We start from the raw sequence: 22,353 nt of genomic DNA, 5'->3' as shown, positions 1-22,353 counted from the left end.
GGAAGGATACTGCAAAATTCCCATTCCCTCCCCACTCCAGGGGAAGGATACTGCAAAATCTCCATTCCCACCCCACTCCTGGGGAAGGATACTGCAAAATCCCCATTTCCTCCCAACTACAGGGGAAGGATACTGCAAAATCCCCATTCCCTCCCCACTCCAGGGAAGGATACTGCAAAATCCCCATTCCCTCCCTACTCCTGGGGAAGGATACTGCAAAATCCTCATTCCCTCCACACTCCAGGGGAAGAATACTGCAAAATCCCCATTCCCTCCCCACTCCAGGGGAAGGATACTGCAAAATCCCCATTCCCTCCCGATGAGCTGGGACTCGGGCGGCAGAACATAGATGGGGGCAGGGCCAGCCAGAGGTGGTATTTACCGGTTCTCTGAACTACTTAAAATTTCTGCTACTTCTCCAGAACTGGTCCGAACCTGCTGAATACCACCTATGATTGTGATGATAGGATCTTTCTGTCTGCACTGGGTAGCAAAGAATGGCGCTTTGTGTCCTATTGGGTGCTTGAAACACAGCTGAGATCTCAAATAAAAATCAAGTGCTGAATTTAGGCTCTAGGAAACAATGACACCATCAGCTATTTGGGTCAAGACCCATTAATAGAAGTCTTTGTAAAGGCTCCTATTAAAAAAAATTCTCCTGGGAGGGATGGTTTAGCAAACTGACTTTTGTTTACAAATGGATGGCGTGTGAGTAACCCATATCTTTGCTTTGCTCCCTGGAAGCTGCTGAAGCATTTCGTTGCCAGCCTGCCAAACATTTGATTGCATCATCAAAAGTCCGTCCTTATTCCCTTGATGGGCCAAGATTTGCAGGCAGGAACGCGATCTGCACTGGAGAACATACAGTTGCTTTCAAGCCAACATTTGGTTTATTTTTAAAGTTCCTGGCAGTTCCCTTAAGCCAAGAAAGACTTGTAGTCCAAGCCCCGATGCCATGCTGTGCATTGTGATGTCATGGCACAAATGTTTCAAATTGTGTCATGGGCGTCAAGTCACATCAGGTGCGCACTGGAATTGATGTCCCTTTGCCCCTGAGTTTGTCCGCCCGCACCTGTCAATCTCGAAGAGGCTGCAGGGGCTTCTTTTGATGCCCTCAGGCTGAGTGGCAGACTGGGTTTTATTTAGGATAGAATAGAATACCTTATTGGCCAAGTGTGATTGGACACACAGAGAATTTGTCTTTGGTGCATAAGCTCTCAGGGTGCATACCAACAACAAAGCAAAATGATCATAAGATAACAACAGGAGAAGGTGGTAGAAAAGATGAGAAGGTTAATAGTAATACAACTATGTGTTCTGACCTAGGCTTCCTGAGAAAGCATAACTCACAATCGTAGTCCCAAAAACCCTCTTTTATTTATACGGCTGTAAATTATGGTCATTCACAGCCCTCAAGGCTTCACAAACAGTCTGCGAAGATTCCGACAGATGTCTGTTTGAGTTGCCACAGTCTTTCAGTGGAATGTTGATAAACACCCACCTTATCTCCCTTGAAACGCTGCCAGAGACCTAATTGCCAAACTCAGCACACAGTCAAACAGAACTTTTCAAAGCTTGAACCGACCAGATGAACTAATTGCTTCCTGCAAAGGCTCATGTGCCTTTTCTCCTCCTTTATGTCTTATGGGAGGGGCCAATCATCTCCTAGCCTTACTCCCAAGTCGAGCCTCTTTTCTTAATTCCTCTTGCCTTCTGGCAGCTCTGCGCATGTGCACACTGGGATCAGACTCCCACTGTTCTTCGGCCTCGCTGATATCAGACTCCAGAGGCAGCAAATAACTACCAGATGGCCCTGCTCCCCTCTCTGCCTCCGACACAGAGCCCTCATCAGAGCCTTCCCCAGACTCCAGGAGTGGCCCATATTCCTCCCCAACCTCCTCACTGTCCGAAACTGCTTCCAGGTCTGCTGACAGGCCACAACACTATGCTACATGGGTAAATATTTTTAGATATAAGACAGTACTGTGGAATTAAATGTTCAGCAGAGTGATGGCATGGAGGAAAAATTATCTTTGTGTCTAGTTATTTTGGCATGCAATGCCCTATAGTGGCGTCCTGAGGGGAGGAGTTGAAACAGTTTGTGAGGATGTGAGAGGTTTGCAGATGCTTTCCCCGCTCTCTTCCTGGTATGTACAGTATACAGTATCCTCAATGGAAGGCAGGCTGGTTGTTCTTTCTGAAGTCCTGACTATCTGTTTAAATCTGTAACTGTCCTGTTTGGTTGCTGTACCAAAAGATAACAGATGATGGATGGATGGATGGATGGATGGATGGATGGATGGATGGATGGATGGATGGATGGATGGCAGGCAGGCAGGCAGTACAAGACTTGGTGGCATTTATCCTTCAAATATATCATATCTGTCTGTCTGTCCATCTATTTACCAATGGTTTGTGTGTTTTAATTTTATTTTTTTTATTTTTTAGCATTCATTCCAATAAAAGACATTTGGAAGATAGAAGTTACTATGGTGCAAAGCAAAGCATCAGGTTTTATTTCCGACATTGCTCCCTGGCCCCCATGAGCCAAGAGGTCTTGTTAGAAGGGGGAAAATGATAGAGACCAAAGGAAAGTAATTTAATAAAGACAATTAAAAAAACTAGACAAGAACATTAAAAATGTGCATTAAAAAGGAAAAAACTAGAGGGCATAATATGCGTTTTTGTCTTTTGTCAGAGGGGAAAAATCCCTTTGGTTTTTGTATTTTAGTCTTTTGAAATATATATATAAAGTCTCCCTTTATTTATTTATCAGTACAATTACAACACAAATATAAAAAGGCAACAGTAAAAATAAAAATATGGTTTTCTGCCTGCCTGGTCTTTGTGATAAGCCAAAGGACAGAAAGAGGGAGTAGTGACCTTCCTCCCATATTTAGTCATACCAGGGGTTGTAACACAAATACATACATATACATATACATATACATATACATATGTATATGTATATATGTGCACGCACGCGCGCACACACGCACACACACACACACACATATAATTCAAGGAATCAACCCTCATTTGAAACATTTCTCTAAACTGCAGAAAGTTCTGAATGGAGTTGTTGAGTTGTGTGCCTACACCTGTATGAATTAACCCTCAAATAATTGCATGAATATAAGTGACCAGTTCTTATTACTTGTCTTGATTTGGGCACTTTGCTTCAATAAAATCCCTTGTCTCTTTATTCCCACCTGTTGGTTGATTAGCTCCAGATTTTCAAATTACTGCAGCCCTTGGTTTAATTAAAATCCAGTTGACATGCTTGCAAAAGCCAGCAGTTGTGATGTCTGGGTCAGTGGCACAGCTCAATGAACTACTTCGTAAACCTTAAACCTTATGCTGTGGAGGAAAAAAAGTCTGAGAATAGAATCCAGCAAGGTTGTTATGTAGTGACCCAACCTTTTCCTCAACCAGGGAAAATACTCTGAAGATCCAACTTCTGTGAGGTGTTCTCTGGCCAATGCCAAGCAGTTAATTTTCCCCTAATGCCCCCATGCTGTTGTGGGGCAGTTTGAGAAATTAAGATGGCAGCTTTGTGGCACCTTAGAACTTTTGTCCCTTTCTTTAAGCCAGGGATCTCCAACCTTGGCAACTTTACGACTTGTGGACTTCAACTCCCAGAATTCCTCAGCCAGCATGTGCTGGAGTTGAAGTCCACAAGTCGTAAAGTTGCCAAGGTTGGAAACCCTTGCTTTAAGCTTATTGTAGCCCAAGATGTCAATACAATACAATAGCAGAGTTTCTAGAGTCTCCACATCTTTTTTACATCGTGGCGACCAAAACTGAATGCAGTATTCCAAGTGTGGCCTTACCAAGGCATTATAAAGTGATATTAACACTTCACGTGATCTTGATTCTATCCCTCTGTTGATGCAGCCTAGAAGTGTGTTGGCTTCTTTGGCAGCTGCTGCACATGGCTGGCTCATATTTAAATGGTTGTCCGCTAAGACTCCAAGATCCCTTTCACAGTTACTACTTTTGAGCAAGGTACCACCTATACTGTACCTGTGCATTTCATTTTTCTTGCCTAAATGTAGAACCTTACTCTTTTCACCATTGAATTTCATTTTATTAGATAGTGCCCAATGTTCAAGTTTGTCAAGATCCTTCTGTATCTTAAGCCTATCTTCTGGAGTGTTGGCTATTCCTGCCAGCTTGGTGTCATCTGCAAATTTGATGAGTTCTCCATTTATCCCCTCATCCAAATCATGAAGCTGTTGAAGAGTACTGGGCCTAAAACAGAGCCTTGGGGTACTCCACTGCATGCCTCCCTCCATGTAGATGCAGTTCCATTGAGGACTACACGTTGAGTGCGATTGGTCAGCCGGTTACGAAATCCATCTGGTGGTGATGCTGTCCAACCCACATTCTTCTATTTTATCTAGTAGTAGGTTATGGTCTACCTTATCAAATGCCTTACTGAAGTCCAAGTAAACTATATCGACGGCATTCCTCTGGTCCACTAATTTTATCTAACTAATGAGTTTGTAATAGCTACTCCAATAGTTGGATTGTTAGTAGCACACCCTTAAGTCTACCTGGAAAGACATAACAGAATATCAGAACAACAGAGATGGAAAGACCTTGGAGGTCTTCTAGTCCAACCCCCTTCTCAAGCAGGAAAACCTATACCAGTGATGGTGTTTTCGGCCTGTTTTTTGCCCATTTTTCGGGCTGTTTTCAGGCCGTTTTCCAGCACTCTGGGCATCTGCAAACACCAGCTGACTTGTGCACCAGAAACTAGAAGAGCAGCTGGCGATGGCATGCATGCCCACAGGGAGGGCTCTGCGTGGCACCTCTGGCACACGTGCCGTAGGTTCTTCATCACGGCCCTATACCATTCTGGACAAATGGCTGTCAAATCTCTTCTTGAAAACGTCCAGTGTTGGAACATCCACTACTTCTGGAGGCAACTTCTGTTCCACTGATTAATTGTTCTAACTGTCAGGAAGTTTCTCTCAGTTCTAAGTTGCTTCTCTCCTTGATTAGTTTCCACCCATTGCTTCTTGTCCTGCCTTCAGGTGCTTTGAGAAATAGGTTGACAACCCCCCTCCTCTTCTCTATGGAGCCCCTCAAATATTGGAATCCTGCTATCATGTCACCCCCTAGTCCTTTTCACAAGACATACCCAATCAGCTCTAACATCTCTGGTTTGTTTCAGCTGCCTTATTTTTCCTAATCGTCCCTCGTTCACTTCACTTTTCTCCTTTCCTCCCTTTCTTTGCTTGCCAGGAAGCTGTGAGAATTGCTGAAGATGTCTGAAAGCCTGGATACTGAAGAAAAACCGCCTGCGCCCCCTTTGAGAATGAACAGTAACAATCGCGATTCTTCGGCTCTGAACCACAGTTCCAAACCGCTTCCCATGGCGCCCGAAGAGAAGAACCGGAAAGCTCGCCTGCGCTCCATCTTCCCAGGAGGAGATAAAAGTAACGTATCGGCCTAGCGAAAGACTCCTGGCCTCTTTCCCCCCCCCCTCAGGCTTGTTTTTCTGCAGGGTGGTCTGGGGAGGGCAATATAGGGCAAAGATAGCAGCTGCCAACCGTGTCTTTGGAAATGTGCCTCGTTTTTACCTGTGCCATTCATGTGTCGCATGTTAAAAGAGACAGGGGTTTGATTCTGGTGGTGCAATGGCCATCTTCATTTCTGTGAACATTTGGCTAGACTCATGAAAATTACTTTAAGCATGCTCTCTTTATTTTAATTGCTTTGCATATATAATAAATAGCATGTAGTATACAGCAAACTCGAGGGATGCGGTGGCTCAGTGGCTAAGACGCTGAGCTTGTCGATCAGAAACGTCGGCAGTTCGGTGGTTCAAATCCCTAGCGCCGCGTAATGGAGTGAACTCCCGTTACTTGTCCCAGCTTCTGCCAACCTAGCAGTTCGAAAGCATGTTAAAAATGCAAGTGGAAAAATAGGGACCACCTTTGGTGGGAAGGGAACAGCGTTCCGTGCGCCTTCGGCATTTAGTCATGCCGGCCACATGACCATGGAGACAACTTTGGATAGTGCTGACTCTTTGACTTTGAAACGGAGATGAGCACCGCCCCCTAGAGTTGGGAACAACTAGCACATATGTGCAAGGGGAACCTTTACCTTTATATAGCAGACCATTTGGAGCAGTTATTTTCCTCAGGGGCCATAGAAACTTGGACTCTTCCGATTGACCCCAAGGAAGTCAGACAGGGACAGGCAAAGGGCCATGTGGGGCCCTGGCGCCCTAGGTCTGATTTATAGCAAAGAGTTTCATAAGTTATAGACCTAGCAATTTTTTGCTGAACCAACCTCTAGGCACTAAGCCACAGTTGGATAGGTTGAGACCCCCTCTGGGCCACGAACCAATGCTGTCAAATGACAAGGTAGCATGCTCAAACCATATAACTCAGAGGACGTGCATCCACATTCTGAGCATGTGGAAAGTTCCTTAAAAGTGCATCCATTGGAGCATCAGCACTTTTCAGTTACTTATTTTGAACTCCAGGATGAGGTACTTGTCATATGGAGTCCCAAAATAATCTCTCTGTGTGTCTTGGTAGACCGTTTAGTTGAGTGACGTCTTTGTGTTTAAGTTGTGCTTTGTCTTCCCATTACAATTCATTTCCTCTTAAGTGCAGGGATGTGATGTTGGCAAAAAAAAGAAAAGAAAAGAAATTGCCATTCCTTAGATAGAGAGGTTAAATATAGACTTTCCGACCCATCTTTAATTCTTGGGTTAAATGAATTTTTCAATGAAGGCATTACTTATGCAGCCTTATTAAGATGAGACTTGATAATTGATCTATGCTGAATTTCCTTGCTGGCATCTCAACCTTTATGGGACCTTGGCATATCTATAAAGAGAAACAATAGCCGGTTTCTTCTGAGATTTTTAAAAATAAACATTTCTCCATAATTTTTTTTTCATGTGGTTATATATTCCTTCGTGTGTATCTCCATAATTACTCCAAAAACATAATTTTTGTCACCGTATTTAAGTGCTATTTTGATTTCCCTGTGGATGCTCCTGCACAGGACATGGGGCTTGTACAGAGGAAACAGATCTCTTGTATAGACAGCTCCAGTCACCCGGGATTAAGCCAAGATTTTATGCATAATTTTGAAGATTAAATGATAGCACACACAATGCCATCATTGATGGTTTCTATATCAGGATCATGAGCAAACTATGGTTTAATGTCGTGTGTGATCCAGGCTACTAGGACCTCTGGGAAAACTCATTGAAATGGTGCTGTTAGGGGGGTTATCTCCATTCGGGGGACCTTGGTGCTCTCTGAGCTTGGTTGTTTCCTTGCAGATGTTTCAATGCCTAAACTAGGTAACATCATCAATGCTACAAGGGAGAGCAAACCTCATTCCCTTCTAGCACTGATGATATTACCTTGTTTGGGTAACGGAACATCTGCAAGAAAACAGCCAAGCAATCCTCTTCCTCCACCTGCTCCTCCATCTCCTTCTCCACCTCCTCCTCTTTCTTCTTCTCTCCATCATACCCACTCCCTTCTAGCACTGATAATGCTACCTAGTTTGAGTAATGAAATGTCTGTTACCTTGTTATGGTTAATGAAACATCTGCAAGAAAACAACCAAGCTCAGAGAACATCAAGGACCACACAGTCCTCCTCCTCCTCTTCTTTCTCTTTCTTCTTCTCTCCACAATACCCCACTCTCTTCTAGCACTGATAATGCTACCTAGTTTGAATCATGAAACGTCTGCAAAAAAACAATCAAGTTGAGAGAGCACCAAGGACCCCAGTTTTTCTCCTCCTCCTCCTCCTCCTCCTCCTCCTCCTCCTCCTCCTCCTCCTCCTCCTCCTCCTCCTCCTCCTCCTCCTCCTCCTCCTCCTCCTCCTCCTCCTCCTCCTCCTCCTCCTCCTCCTCCTCCTCCTCCTCTTCCATACCTCACTCTCTTCAAGCACTGGTGATGTTAACTTTTTTGAGTAATGAAACATCAGCAAGAAAACAACCAAGCATCCCTCCCCTCTCCCCTCCTCCTCCTCCTCCTCCTCCTCCTCCTCCTCCTCCTCCTCCTCCTCCACAACCACCACCTGCTCCTCCACCTCCTCTTCTTTCTCTCCATCGTACCCCCTCCCTTCTAGCCCTGATAATGCTACCTAGTTTGAGTCATGAAATGCCTGCAAGAAAACAAGTAAGCTCAGTGAGCACCATGGACCCCCCGAGCTACAAATATTCTCCTTTATCGGTATTTCCATTCAGTTAAGCAGCGAAGCAGAAAATGCTTCCGAAATCTGATCAATGCATAAAACTCCTTCAGGTTATATTGCCAAGGATCCTTTTGAATCCAATTTTATTTTTATTCTCCCTGTCCTTCTGTTCCTTGCTTTGAATAAACCAGACAGGAAAATCGATGAACAAATGACTGCACAGAAATATAAATGGCTGTTAACATTTTGCCCCTAGCCAATAAGAAGAAAGAAAAGGAGCGTCCCGAAATTTCTCTCCCTTCAGACTTCGAACACACAATCCATGTTGGCTTTGATGCCGTCACTGGGGAATTCACAGTAAGTCTTCTCTTCTTTCTCTGCCTACCTTCTACACCCTTTCCTTCCCCAGTCATTTGGGCCTCTACCGTCACAGGTAGTCCTCGACTTACAACAGTTCATTTAGGGACCATTCAAAGTTACAACGGCGCTGGGGGGGGAAAGGACTTATGACCGTTTTTCACACTTATGACTATTGCAGTATCCCTAATGGCCATGTGATCAAAAGGCAGGTGCTTGGCAATTGGCATGTATTAGTGACAGGTTACAATGTCCTAGGATCTTGCAATGTCCCCCTTTGCGACCTTCGGACAAGCAAAGTCAGTGAGGGAAGCCAGGTTCAGTTAACAGCCGTGTTACTAACTTAACTGCTGTGATTCACTTAACAAATATGGCAAGGAAGTTCATAAAATGGGGGGAAACTCACTTAACCAGTGTCTCGCTTAGCAAGAGAAAAGTTGGGCTCAGTTGTGGTCATAAGTTGAGGACTACCTGTATTTCTTGAATGCAGAAACGGATGTGAGAATAGAGGCAGTGCTAACCACCTGCGTGGCATTCATTAGAACAGGGATGCACATGGGGTCTATGCCAGGGATGGTGAACCTATAGCATGCGTGCCACAAGTGGCCCACAGAGCCATCTCTCCGGGCACGCCAGCCATCGCCTGTTGCTGTTCCGGTGCGCACATGCATGCCAGCCAGCTGGTCTTTGTGTGTGGAAGCACTGGGAACTGGAAGAGCAGTTTCTGGGCATGCATGCGTGCACCGGGAAGCCGGGCTTTATGGTTTCTGGCATGCACATGCATGCCAGGCAGCTGGTCTTCATGTGTGCATGTGCACCCAAAACTGCAAGACCAGGTAACTAGCGTGCAAGTGTGTTCTGGAAACCAGAACCTCAGCTTCCTGGCACATGCATGCGCACCAGGGAAATGCTCTTCTGGTTTTGAACGCTCCCGCGCATATGCACACTGGAAAGCTGCTCTTCCGGTTTCCCCTGCATGCACACACGCACTCCCGTTTTGGCACTTGGTGCCGAAAAGGTTTGACAACACTGGTCTGTGCCGTAGTTATGTTCAAGGTGTCAACTCCAGCCAGCCCAGAGGCCGGGAGCTGCCATTCAAGGGAGAAACTTGGGCCAGCTGCCAAGACTCACCAGGCTTCACTCCTACACAAACAGCTGAGTAAATCTACAAAGCTAGTGATAACTGACTGACAACAATCCACGATTAATTGCCAGGTGGTGTTTGTTTTGGGTTACGAGGAGATGGGTGCGCATACACGCGAGGTGCAGGTTATCCTAATTACTAAATAACTATAAAAGATGGTGGGGAGCACAGGGTGGCAGCTCTGACAATTCATTCATTGCCTTAGTGCTTTGTTGGTCAGTTGGTGCCGAAGGAAGAATACAAACTGCATTTACAAACCGTTTCTGTGTTTGGCTGGTTTCATTAACCCTTCGGAACCTGACAGTTTGTCAGAGCTCCCACCATGGCTGAAGCTACAGTGCTTGGGTTGGAGGCTGGGGGCTTGGAGGAGTCTGCCGTGGCAACTGATACAACTGTGCTGGAGGCTGTGTCCAGCCAGCAGGACAGGCACCATTGGATGTAAGGTCTAAGAACCCCTTGGTGGCATGGAAGCCTACAACAGAACCTCTGGAGCCCGATGTGGGCCACGTCCATGCAGGGGATTGGTGTCTGGACTTGCCAGAGACTCAGGACCACAGAGGCTTACCACCTCATGCTCCCCAGATCACCTCTTTTGGATCCCATTTTGCCCAATGGTGTGAAAGGCGCAGCTCAGATGACGATTGGAGTTACACCACTGCGGTGAACAGCCCAACTCTACAGATGCTGCAGGAAAGGTTTGGGCCAGTGGGCTTCCAAGATAATGGACGTGGCAGTGGTTGGAGAGGGTCCCTGGAACATGGATCCCAACTGGCAGGGGAAGTCTTTGGACAGTCCAGCATAATCAATTCAGAACAGTATGGTGCCCAAGGGGCCACAAGAATAGGAGGTCAGCAGCCTGGGCTAGGTTTACCCCAAGCTTCCCAGGACACCTGCGGGAGACGAGCGGCATGGGAGAGCTCTGGACCTCACCCTCGCATTACCCAGAGAGGGTCTCCAGCTGTTGATGAGCCCAGAGTGATGGAATTCTGGGATCCACCAGCAATACAGGCTATGTTTGACGGTGTGAGTGGCCCTCTTCTTAGGCTAGATCACACAGATTGTTATGGCCATAGGCTATACATCACAGTGGGACATGGTGATGGCCGTGATGTCAGTGATGGACGGAGAGGTTGCTGACTGGGTGATTGATCTACATTGGCATCATGCTGTGGGACTCACAGACATTGGTCGGTTCCTGATGGCATTGCAGGAGAGGTTTGAAGATACTACCAAAATCAAGCGGGCGGAAGCAGAATTGCGGGCTATAAGACAACAAGGGAAGCGAGTAGCTGAATACATCAGAGAGTTCCGGCGTCTGGCCAGTAAAGTGATGATGTGGCTAGAGAGGTTGGTGGTGCACTACTTTAAGGCCGGTCTTCACCGAACACTATGCCGGACCCACGTCTACAGTGGGTTGCCACCTAGACTGACTACATGGTTCCAAGCCGCCATGGAAGTAGCTATAGCATTCCATGAGGATAAGCCAGGACGGGAGAGGGGTAGTGAGGACAAAGACTGCAAAAGGTGCGTTGTATCAGAGGAAACTCTGCCCCGAAAACCCCGCAACCCACAGCAGTCTGCCATGAGACCGGTCCTACAGCGTCCGTGAGCACACCAAGGAAAAAAAAAGAGAGCCAGGAAGAGCATGAGGCATGGCCAGGAGAAGACACACGGGGCGAGCCAACCAGTTCCTATACCAGTTGACTCCAGCCCATCGGGTGATATGCTCAATACCAGTGGTAGCGACTGGGGGGGAGAGTTCCGACCCGATGATAACAAAGCCTATCAAACCGTTTGTGATACAGGTAGTGGTGGAAGCGGCCAGGCAACAACAATGTACAGACCTGATTAATTCAGGGTGCACTCGTTGCTTAATGAGTCACTGATAGCCTGGGGGTGGGTCTCAGGATGTTGGCTAGGCCAATGCATTTTAACCAGATAGACGAGTCGTTATTGGGAGGCCAACTAGCTACACATGTAACTGATCAGGTGGTATTGCGGATAGGGCCCCATTGGGAGTTCTTGCGTTTTGTAGTGGTTCCACACATTACAGAGGAGATTGTACTAGGCCTGGCATGGCTGGATAAGTGGGGACCCACGATATGGTGGGGTGGTGGTAGTAGGCATCTCAGAATAAGCCTTGGTCCTGAACCCCCTCCTCATGAGGCGCAAACCATGACTCAGGGTCCAGTGGGATTCCAAGCTACGGTGCCATTGGTACATACAGCTGGGGAGGAGCGATTCCCTCAGGTATATGCAGACTTAAAAGATGTATGCAGCGAAAAGGAATGTGATACTTTGCCCCCTCACCGCCCCAGAGATTGTTCAGTCGAACTACTCCCTGGGGCTAAACTGCCAAAGCCCCGAATTTATTCTATGACCCCACAAGAGCTAACAGAAATGAGGGCATACGTAGAAAAGAATTTAAAAGCGGGTTTTATTCAGCAGACGCCAGTGATGTGGCAATGGCCACAGTACTCTTACAAAAGAACAATGAAGGAGTTCTACAGCCATGTGCCTACACCTCGAGGAAGTTATCAAGGTTCCTTTGGAACCTGACCCAAGGCACACTGAGTCTGCCTTCCAGATAACAGCTACACATGACTCCATCATGAACCTTAATGGAGGACAACGTTGAAACCTATCTAGGCATATGGATCTGAAGACTTTTTTGTAACCCATTGTTAGTCGTTTCCCTCCCCAAAGGAGGGAAGGCTATGAGCTATGAATAACTATAGAAAAAGATCTGAACATGCTCTGTTGATCCAGCTCATAGGATACCTGAGGAACTTACATTTGGTATTGAACATCAAACAGTGACCCTCCAGATATCACTTGACCTACATGTTGAATATTGACAAGGGAACAAATCCAAATGAAAAAAGAGATTGAGAGTTGTGGTTTTCTGGCATGTGGTCAAAGCACATTGCTGAATTTGTTATTGTTTAGGCCAGTGTTTCAACCTTGGCCATTTCAAGATGGGTAGACTTCAACTCCCAGGATTCCCCACCAGCCATACTGTTTTCTTTTAGGGTGGTTTTTTTCCCAGCCCCCCTGGATATCACATTCCAAGGAACTCCTGGTGGTCTCCAATCCACATCCCATCCAGGCCTCATCCCATCCAGGCCTGAAGCTGCTATTATTAGAGCAAATAATCAGAAGTCGAGGGCTACCTGTATATGTGGCTCAAACCTGAAGTACATATCTTTAGAATGTCAGGGTTCCAAATAGCATCCAGAAGTAAACCAGAGTCCGAGGCAAAGGATTCCTCAAAGTTCCAATTTATTAAGAGAGCCATGTTGGCACATCTGGGAAAACCCGAATCTGAAAGCTTCCAGGTTTTCCCACCCAGTTGAAAGTTCAAGATTCTGCCCCAACACCCACAAGTTCCATCACATGGTCCAATCTCCCACTGCCACAAAGACAGCTTCCTCCCATCCAGATCTGGCCAGGTGCAGAGACAAAGTCGACCTTGACTTTCTAAAAAGAATGTTATTATGGCTGCATACTACCCAACTCCACATAATCCCTCCTCCCAGTTTCCCACAGTAGAAAGTGTGGCAGACGTGAAATCCAAAGAGAAAAGATGGCTTGCAGGCATGACATAGACTTAGGCAGAGATTCCCACAACCAGCTGTTTCTTGTACAGAACATTCTCTGTTCACATAAACAATTTTGCACATCCTGAATTACTTTCTCGCTGCTGGTTTAACCAATCATGTTTCCCCCTACTGTGGGGCACAGTTATTTATTTATTTGTATCCCACCTTTATTATTTTTACAAGTAACTCAAAACAGCGAACGTTTCCACCACCCCTTCCTCCTCCTATTTTCCCCACCACAATAACCCTGTCAGGTAGATTGGGCTGAGAGAGAGAGAGAGATTGGCCCAAAGTCACCCAACCAGCTTTCATGGCTAAAGAGAGACTAGAACTCACGGTCTCCCAATTTTTAGCCTGGTTCCTTCATCACTAGGCCAGACTGTCTCCTTGGCTTTGATTCATTCCCAAGGAAAGACATTATTAGGCTGCTCAGGCTGGGAAGAGTCAGTGGAAGAATGTGTCACAGAAAATAAATCAGCCATATCGTCTTGTTGGTTTTCAATTTTTTTCTCCATCAAAGTCTGGAGAAATCCATTTTGATGCAGCCTCTTCTACATGAAGTGACAGAAGTCTTAATGTCTGATGGTAGACAGATCAGGGATTTCATGCATATCTGGAGTACCACACATTATCCTTCCTTGCTTAGCACCACTGGGAAATAAATCACCATATTTTTGGAGTATAAGACGCACCGGAGTATAAGACGCATCTTTGTTTTGGGGGAGGAAAATAGGGGGGGGGGAAATTCTGCCTACCAGGTATTCATCTGGCTAGCATCATTAGTCTGGTCAGCTTTGACTGATCTTTAGAGAGAGAGAAGCAATGGGAAAAGCAGGCAAAGCAGGGAAGATCGCTTCACTCTTTAGTGCCTCATTAGGGCTGAAAAAAGCTACATTCGGAGTATAAGATGCACCCGAAATTTCAGCCTCTTTTTTTTGAGGGGGGGAGAGTGCATCTTATACTCCCAAAAATACAGTAAATGATTTATCAAGACAAAAGAGCTTAAGAAAGAGGAGGCGGGAGCCTTTTATACAATGCCCCGGAAGGGAGATTTTTAAAAAGAACAAGGGGGGTTTAAATGAAAAATCCAATTTTGGAGAGAGTAATTCTGAAAAGGACTGGTTGTTCTATCAGGAGCTTGTGGTTAACAGAATGGCCTGTAAATCATTACGATCATTAAAGAGAGATCCAACCTAGAATTAAGGAAAACATTCCTGACCGTGAGAACGATTAATCAGTGGAGTGGCTTGCCTCTAGAAGTTGTGCATGCTCTAATCAGTGGAAGTTTTGAAGAAGAAGATAGACAGCCATTTTTCTGAGATGGTATAAGGTCTCCTGCCTTGAGCCAGGGGATTGAACTAGATGACTTCTGAGATCCCTTCCAGCCCTATGAATCTATGATTCTAAGATGGTTGTTTATATGGGGCCAATTTCTACAGCAAGGAAGGGATTACTGGAGTATCCTTAAAATCACCAGATAATTTATTCTTTTATGAGCCCAAAGCTCCTACTTCCATAATCCCATAATTGTTTCCAGAAATCGATCACCTTGCAAGCTTATTGAATAAGCAGGTTCCAAATTCAGTGTTCTGCGATGCGACACAAGAACGCAGTAAGAAAAAAAGAAAAAAAACTTCCTCCCTTTTCCAGCATCTTAAAGCTACAGGACATGAAATTAATTTTGAAGGAACCAGGTTAATCTCCAAAAGTGAACACTTCAACAAGAGAATAATTATGGAAGCCATCAAAATAGAGAAACACCCCCACAACGTGAATAAACGTGACAATACCTCCCGCCTACCAGACATCTGGAAACCAGCCCTAGTCAACAAAGGAGCCCCACCCACCACCCAGGCCATTACAACATGAAACAACAACGGACACACAGCCAGCATCAATCAGCACCAATCTACCAATCATGATACAACCACACAACCAATCATTCCACTTACTGAAACAAAGTCAGCACTCCACACACCCATACCAAGATTTATAGAAAGACGACAGGTCCGACCATGCTTTAAGCCCAAAACCCAGCCTGAAGGTAGGTAGAGAGAGAGAGAGAGGGAGAGAGAGAAATACAGTAGGTAGGGAGGAAGGGAGGGAGAGAGAGAGAGAGTAGGTAGGTAGGTAGGGAGAGAGAGAGTAGGTAGGTAGGTAGATAGAGGGAGAGAGAGAGAGAGAAATACAGTAGGTAGGTAGGGAGAGAGAGAGTAGGTAGGTAGGTAGATGGAGAGAGAGAGAGAAATACAGTAGATAGGGAGGGAGGGAGAAAGTAGGTAGTTAGGTAGATAGAGGGAGAGAGAGAAATACAGTAGGTAGGTATGGAGAGAGAGAGTAGGTAGGTAGGTAGATAGAGGGGGGGAGAGAAATACAGTAGGTAGGTAGGGAGAGAGAGAGTAGGTAGGTAGGGAGAGAGGGGGGGGGAGAGAGAAATACAGTAGGTAGGTAGGTACTTGTGGAGTTGCTTCGGTAGTTTGGTGACATTCTCCACATGTTTGCATCTCAAAAATAATTTGAGAGGATTTTAAAATTATCTTTGGAGCACAGCTGGTCAACAAATTGGTGGATTTTATTTAGAGCCCTTTCAAATATATCTCTAATACTTTGGGGGGGGGAAGGATATTCTATAAGACTGGCATCCAGGGTGAAATTCAGCAGGTTCTGACAGGTTCTGGAGAACCGGTAGCGGAAATTTTGAGTAGCTCAGAGAACCGGCAAATACCACCTCTGGCTGTTCCCAGAGTGGGGTGGGAATGGAGATTTTGCCGTATCCTTCCCCTGCCACGCCCACCAAGCCACACCACGCCAACCAAACCATGCCCACAGAACCGGTAGTAAAAAGAAAAATGAATTTCACCACTGCTGACATCACAGCAGAGAAAGCACATCTTCTCTGACCCACCAAAGCAGCTCATAGCCTAGCAGACACCCCCCCCCTTGCAAGATCTGATGGAGCAGGCTGATATAATATTAAAATAGATTAACACTGCTGTTAAAAAATAGTAATATTAAAAGTTATCTTTCCTATGCTTTTCAATATTTTCATTGAAGATAATATATATATTATATTGTAATAATAATTAGTTCCTACCAATTGGCTAGGATGCCTGTTGCATTATCACCAAGGTTTCTAAATGTTAGCATTCACAGCAGACGATACGTTACAAATATTTGATGATGTTTCCATACTGTATGTGTCTTGTCTCTTTTTATTAAAAGGCATGAAAAAAAATAACCTCTTCTTTTATTCCTTCTGATTTTTTTAAAAAAAATTTAAAGCATTTTTGTGGGTCATTGCACTAAATGAGTTTTTCTGTAGGACTGTTCTGATTTTTAAAAAAACTAATGATAAGTTTATTGCAGCAAGGATTCTTCTGCTAAGGACTTTTGGCCAAAAAATTTTTTCCCCTCTGTTTCATATTCTTTCTCTTAAGTGTGTTGGGGGGAGGCATATTCTAAATCTATGCAAATGTTCCTCCTTCATTTCAGAGGAAAGCCATCATCCTGTCTGTGTTAAGCTTCATGAGTTGTGTCCAATGTGTTCAGGGATTTTTGTTTCTTTCTTTCTTTCTTCTTTTGACATTCAGGCCCAATCACTGTCCTGGCTGAATTGCTTGCATTGCTCATAGCTATATCCAAAAATCATAACCGGGGACACTTGCTCTGAAGTTTGGCTTTCAATCATGAACATCAGGTGGCATGAGGTTGCTTGTGATTATGCTGCATGTCCCGTTGCCATTTCATTGTTGCTTGGCACCACGGTGAACGACAAAAATCAGGACACAAAACACTGAACAAATTGATGAAAGGTGAATAGGGGAAACAGCTTTCTCCATCCTTGAGCTCTCTTGCCATAATATTGCTGCCTTGACATAAAAGAGGGAACCTGGATTTTAAGAAGATGCACTCTTAAGTTCTGTCTAGAATAGAAGATCAGAGAATGAAAGAGTATAATTTGGTGTTAATATGGGCAAGCATTGTAAGAGAAGAGGCATATCCTGGGGACAGAGTCAAGAGAGAACTAAGCCTAGAATCGTTACATGTCCATAAAGGCTCCAAATCCAACCCCTCCTGAATTCCATTTACACTTGCCTACCTCATCTAACTCTTATTTAACTCAATTTAATGCTGTCAGTTGACTAGATTCTTGAGTATAAGGGTGAGCAATAAAGCAGCTTAATTGGAATTCAATGTGTAGTCCTGATTCTTTGTGACTGACCAGCATAATGGATTTGGTAATCGGGATGACCACAAGATGTCAGTGAACAGATAAGAGTTTTCTGTATTCGTAGTGATGGTCCAACTTTGGTAGCCTTGAAGTATTCAAACATCTGTCTTATATGCAGAAGGATCCAGATTCAGTACTGGAGTGGAAAACAGCAATCTGGAACTAAAGCAATGATGTCATAGTTTTTGGGACAAGGCAAGATTTTAAGTGCTGTGGGCACCTTCTAAAAGTTTAGAACACATGGGGCTGTTGCTAAATGCACTTCGTGGGCACCATGAGAAGACACTTGCATGGCTTAATATTTATGGAAATTCTCCATCACCAAGGTCATGGTTGTCCCAAAGTGCTTTTCAAAAGGTAACTGGTCTTTCTTGTTTTTTTTTTCCCTTGAAGAACTGAAGTTTGGAACAGAACTGAACTGAAATTTGCTTGCAGAAGTGAAGGCGCTTCTTGGATGAGAAGTGAGACATTTTAAGGGGGAAAAAAACCAAGAAAGCCCACTTATCTTTTGGAAACGCACCTTTGGGATTTGCATGGCTTATTCTTTCCCCAATTTCTCCTGCTGCCACCTATTTTTTATTTACTAAGAATGCCCAAATAAGGCCCATAAGCATTCTAAAGGCCCATAAGCATTCTAAAGGCCCATAAGCATTCTAAATGAAGATGCTTCCACAGCAGGGGTCCCCAAACTTGGCAACTTTAAGACTTGTGGATTTCAACTCCCAGAATTCTCCAGCCAGCAGAATTCTCGGGGAGTTGAAGTCCACAAGTCTTAAAGTTGCCAAGTTTGAAGACTTCTATTCTACAGGCTAGTTCCTTTCCTTTCAGAATTAATTAATATTTCATATTTCTAAACTGCCCATCTCCCTCAGAGAGAGGCTGAGAATGCCAGTGTTTTCTTTTTAAAAAAATACTAAATGAATTTTAAAAAATCAGGCAGTGCTGATTTTAAACACCGGGGGAGGTGACACGTTGGCATCAAGTTATGTTCCCCTGTACTTTAAATTAATTCTGATTGAAGGAGTTAAAAAGAAAGTGCAACTTTAGATGATAGAAATAACACTTCCATTTCAGGCCAATAATTTCTTTTTGAGCTATACTTCTGACAAAGATTTTGTGCAATGATGACCCATTCTAGTTATGCTACCCTTTTCCCCTGAAAACAAGACCTCCCCGGATAATAAGCCCAATCGGGCTTTTGAGTGCATGCACTAAATTAAATCCTCCCAAAAAAATAAGCCGTCCCTGAAAATATTGCAACACAGCAGCAGCCATGAGGTGACCACGCTCGCTGCCTCCTGCACCTCAGAAATAATAAGACCCCCCCCCCGAAAATAAGGCCAAGTGCTTATTTGGGGGGGTCAAAAGAAAACCCTGTGTTACATTCGGGGAAACACGGTATAAAGTTAAATACAGAACTTTTTTTTCAAGCTGCCCATTTTCTAAACCAACATGTTGTGATCCATAGTTTTTCAGGAGGTGTCCAGGAAAGACATGAGGGGTCCTATCCAGAAGCCACATCATCTGAGGTTTTGTTAGAACCCGTTGACTTTCCCTTGCAAAGAAGCCTCTTTATAACTGTACTGTAAAATGTTTGCCGTGCACCCTTTCAGAATTGTCCAGGAAAAAAGAAAATCTCATCTGTTCAACCCAATCCCTCCTCTCCTGTTTTGGAAAATCAAGCACTCCATCCAATTCAGGGGTGGGTTGCCGATTGCATTACTGCTGGTTCATCGCTCACACACGGGCGCATTTGCACTTAAAAAGGTCTGCGTATGCACACGTTAAAAAGGGGGGGAATTACATTTTTGCAATGAAGATTGTTCTGCGAATGTGCAGAACCGAAAATAAAGATGGTGCCACCATTGATAGAACCGGTTCGGGGATGTGGCAGGCCAAGTTACAACCTACTCAGCCGAACAGGACCAAACCGATAAGAACCCACCTCTGATCCAATTATAGGGCTACTTAAATGACTCTTTAGCTAGCCTCAAACCAGAAATGATGTTAGCTAGAGCCCCACAGTTCTTTCCAAGTGAGAAAACGATGCTTCCAACTTCGGGCTGTGAGATTTTTCTCTGGTATTTTTTTTTCAAAATCTTCACCCATCCCTAGTAACTTGTGAATGACCCCCTGTGTTTGCTACTTCGCTCAATTAGATAGGAAACCTATTGCTCCACTGGATTCCATCTCTTTCCCGCCTTCCGATTCCCCCCCCCCCCACCTTCTGTTTTAACTTTTCTTTTCTTTCTTTATTTACATCCATTGCAGCCAGCTCTCTGTGGCTCACAGATGTATACAGGGAAACTCTCTGAGGTGCGTCACAGGCCCAAAATAAGTGGCTTCTTTGAGATGTTTTAGTGCTGCGATCGCAGGCTTCATGTGTGTGCAGTAGAGTTTGTTGTTTGCTTTCCTCCTCACTTTCCCATCACGGACCGCCCTTCCCACCAAGCACCATCTCATCTCTCATTTTTTTTTGCAGACAATCTCTTAGAACAGAAACAATAGGATCCTAAGCTGAATCTGGCAATTAAGAAAACGGGGCAATGGGTTGCCAAATGTCATTGAGTACCACTGAGACCAACCAAGGGGGTGGCAGTGGCATAAAGAAGAGGATGGCACTTAACAACAACCTGCTGCTGGTGTCTTCATCACTGCCATAGGAAGCAGAAAGAAAGGGTTGTTACCAGAGGGCAGGAAATTATACTGGATGTTTTGAAACATTTCTTAAACCCTCTGCAAGAAGCTTGTCAAAGATAGATCCAACCTAGAAGTAAGGAGAAATTTCCAGACAATGAGAAGGATGAATCGGTGGAATAGCATGCCTCCTGGGGATGTGGATACTCCATCACTGAAGGTTTTCAAAAATAGATGGAACAGTCATTTGCCCAGGATGGTATAAAGTCTCCTACTTGAAGCAGGAGGTTGGACTAGAAGACCTCCGAGGTCCCTTCCAGCCCAATGATTCTATGGTAGCCTTTTTTGGCGGGAGGAAGGAGCCTCTAAGGTTGGTGTGCACAGCATGAGGTGCAGTGTGCAATTAACAAGTAAGATGTGATGTGTCCATGGTATTCAGTTGGCTCTGACCAGTTCTGGAAAACTGGTAGTGGAAATTTTGAGTAGTCCAGAGAATCGGTAAATACCACATCTGTCTGGCCCCACCCCATCTATTCTCTGCCTCCTGAGTCCTAGCTGATTGGGAGGGAATGGGGATTTTGCAGTATCCTTCTCCTGGAGTGGGTGGGAATGGAGCTCTTACAGTATCCTTCCCCTGCCACGCCCACCCAGCCATGCCACGACCACAGAACCGGTAGTAAAAAAATGAATCCCACCAGTGGATGTGTCCCCTTTCACATCTGTGGTATGGTTCCTGAAGTCCAAGCCAGGAGATGCTTCCTACCCCAGCAGGTATCTGCTATGCCTCCATCCAGGAGGCATTTCCTACACCGATTGGATCTGCTCTTACTTACTGTTTGAGGAAAGCGCCTTTTTAAAGCTCTGCATCAAATATCCAGTGTAAGGTTCCTAAAGCCCGCTGTGTTTACCTCTAAATTAGTCAAGAGGGGGTGTACGTCAATCCTGAATCACAGGGAGTTAGTTCCATTTTCCTGCCATAATTGATTTCAGGATGAATTTCATGCACTTTTCTTTTCTTGCCACAATCATAAATTTCTTTGTTTTATTTTGTTTTAAAATTGGATCCAGGTATTAGCTCTTTGTTTTAAGAGAGGATGAGAGAATGATTGCAGCTGCTGTAAACTGTCTAGCTTTAACGGCTTACAGGCTTACAGGTAACCTGGGCTTCTTGTTTAAGGAACTGTTTTAGCAGAACATCTGCCTGAGCTTGGGCAGAATCCTCTTTGAGGCCTCACCTGTCTTGTTGGGCTTTTGCAGGGCATTCCTGAGCAGTGGGCCAGGCTATTACAGACTTCCAACATTACCAAACTGGAGCAGAAGAAAAACCCACAAGCCGTTCTAGACGTTCTCAAATTCTACGATTCCAAAGAGACGGTCAACAATCAGAAATATATGAGTTTTACATCAGGAGGTAAGCAAAGGTCATGTGCCATCCACAAGCAGGGGTGAAATGCGACCGCTTCTCTAGAACCAGTAGCAAAAAATGGTAAGGTTTGCCCAAACCAGTTAAAAACAAGCTTTAAAAAGTGAAAAAAAAAATTCGTGACATTCAGCTGTGCTGTGCAATCGTTTGAACCTTTTTTTTTTACTTTTTAAAGCATTTTTTTCCTATCTCTTCACCCGAACCGGCAGCAAAACAATGCTTTAAAAAGTGAAAAAAAGTTGGCCACGCCCACCCAGTCACATAACCTCCACCACCACCAAGCCACGCCCACAGAACCAGTAGCAAACAAAATCGATTTCACCACTGATCATGAGTGAGAAGAAAAGGTTGCACTTGGATGTCCATATTGGTACAAAAACTTTGACCATTGAGGAGAGGCTATCATGAGGAACATCTATCTATCTAGTCCCTAGGAGTCAACACTGACTTGAGGACAGATAACTATAGTTTAGAGATGGGTTAGCTGCATTCACATATTATGCTAGGAAACCCAAACAATTATGACCACGATTGGAGTCAGAATTTCCATTGCTAAGCAGGGCGCTTGTTAAGTGAGTCACTTTTATGACCTTTTCTGCCAAGGTTGTTGAGAGAATCCAGGTAGATGTGAAATCAATGCACTGTGGTTAAGGTAATCTGGCTTCCCTGATTGGCTTTGCTTGTCAGAAGTCAGCTGAGAAGGTCAAAAATGGGAATCAATCAATGAGAATAGAGCTGGAAGGGACCTTGGAGGTCTACTAGTCCAGTTCCTGATC

The 22,353-nt window shown here is 44.7% G+C and overlaps 1 protein-coding gene across 2 annotated transcripts in view; it reads left to right on the top strand.

Moving 5' to 3' along the window:
* Window positions 1-22,353, top strand: part of PAK3 (p21 (RAC1) activated kinase 3) — a 182,963-nt gene that overhangs the window by 133,028 nt on the left and 27,582 nt on the right. For both annotated transcript variants that reach the window (XM_081964001.1, XM_081964002.1), the window contains exons 2-4: window positions 5,254-5,447; window positions 8,440-8,540; window positions 21,412-21,565. In XM_081964001.1, the coding sequence (XP_081820127.1) occupies window positions 5,276-5,447; window positions 8,440-8,540; window positions 21,412-21,565 (427 nt within the window). In that variant the 5' untranslated portion in view covers window positions 5,254-5,275. The remainder of the gene's footprint in view (window positions 1-5,253; window positions 5,448-8,439; window positions 8,541-21,411; window positions 21,566-22,353) is intronic.

The sequence above is a fragment of the Natrix helvetica genome (assembly GCF_964273705.1).
Source record: "Natrix helvetica genome assembly, chromosome: 11".
In the NCBI taxonomy this organism is placed as follows: domain Eukaryota; kingdom Metazoa; phylum Chordata; class Lepidosauria; order Squamata; family Natricidae; genus Natrix; species Natrix helvetica.
The sequence above is the reverse complement of the archived record's forward strand: the minus strand, read 5'-3'. Positions and strand labels throughout refer to the sequence as shown.